The sequence below is a fragment of the Kryptolebias marmoratus genome, linkage group LG19 (genome assembly GCF_001649575.2).
Source record: "Kryptolebias marmoratus isolate JLee-2015 linkage group LG19, ASM164957v2, whole genome shotgun sequence".
Taxonomy (NCBI): Eukaryota; Metazoa; Chordata; class Actinopteri; order Cyprinodontiformes; family Rivulidae; genus Kryptolebias; species Kryptolebias marmoratus.
Window position 1 is genome coordinate 298438 of NC_051448.1, and position 1180 is coordinate 299617.

General features: G+C 41.8%; 1 protein-coding gene across 1 annotated transcript in view; it reads right to left on the bottom strand.

Annotated features, from left to right (window-relative positions):
• Nucleotides 1–1180, bottom strand: part of xrn2 (5'-3' exoribonuclease 2) — a gene marked incomplete in the record, with an annotated part of 37388 nt that overhangs the window by 32265 nt on the left and 3943 nt on the right. Inside the window, 2 exon segments of the mRNA XM_037981617.1 lie at nt 158–315; nt 392–442. Of these exon segments, the coding sequence (XP_037837545.1) occupies nt 158–315; nt 392–442 (209 nt within the window).

The window sequence follows — 1180 nt, forward strand, 5'->3', positions numbered from 1 at the left end:
GTCCCTGCTGTTACAACAAGTCAGGTTTATTTTTTGGAGAATAAACTGGTTGGAATGATGAATCAGGTTTATGGCACAAGGCAGACTGGAGGACAAGTCTGTTCTTTATGGGAAGGAGCATGAAGAGCAGACAGGTTGGAGAACCCAGAGAACCCACCTGTCCCTGCTTCTCTCTGGCCACACCCTGACACTCCTTGAGTTCGTGACCAATCTGTCCGCAGAGCGCGCAGGGTCGCGGTTTGTTGGGTTTGAACTCCTCTCTGATGATGGTGAAGTTGGGCTCGTGGGTGGCCAGGCCCAGCATGATGAGGTCAGCTGACAGGAAGAGAGAACATCGTTCAGGTGAGAGGAATGACCCGATCGTTAGAACCTCCTCAGTTTAAAGACTTACCATCAGCTCCACACAGGCAGTGGTGAGTGTTTGGGTCATGGTTGGGCTGAGCTGTAGAAACAGGCAGCTGTTTATTATCATTACAGGTCAGATTATACTGGAAGAACAGCATGAATTTAACTGTTCAAATCTGGGAGAAATCCAAGCTCTGAAACAAAGAAAAATGTAATATCTGGTATATTTGTCTTTTAGTGCTGTGCTTGTTAAACAGAAAGGTGTTTAATATGATTCTTATGCCAAATAAAGAATCTTTTTGGAGTCTTAACACATCTCAACATGAAGGGCAGTAAAAAAGGCTCCACAGCGCCCCCTATAGACCTGCCCCTCTGACAAGGTTTACACAGAGCTATACAGACATCAAAATGAGTCACAGCCAGGAATTTTTCAATCCTGAGTTATTATTGTTTTATTGTTTTTTTAAATTCTGAAGCCCAGAAGCTTCAAAATGATTTGCAGTTTGTAGAAATTTGGTGATTCATCACCTTGCAACAAGTTAGTCTTAAGAACTCAGTTTTTATTGGTCTGATGTCATCGGGAATTTCAGCCCTTTATTTCAAAAAGGGAAATCATCAAGCTTTACAATGACACCAAACATTATACGAAGGGATTTTCTGGAGCTATGGCAGCTGGCAGAGAAAAATGATCAATTCCAAAGGAAATTATAGTTTGCAATTAAAAGGCTTATTTCCAAAGACATACCTGTAAGAAAACCTTAATTTAAAGATAGATTGGGAAGATTATATGATATTTTAGTGACTGGCAGGGCTAGATTGTGAGAGAGAGAGGGGC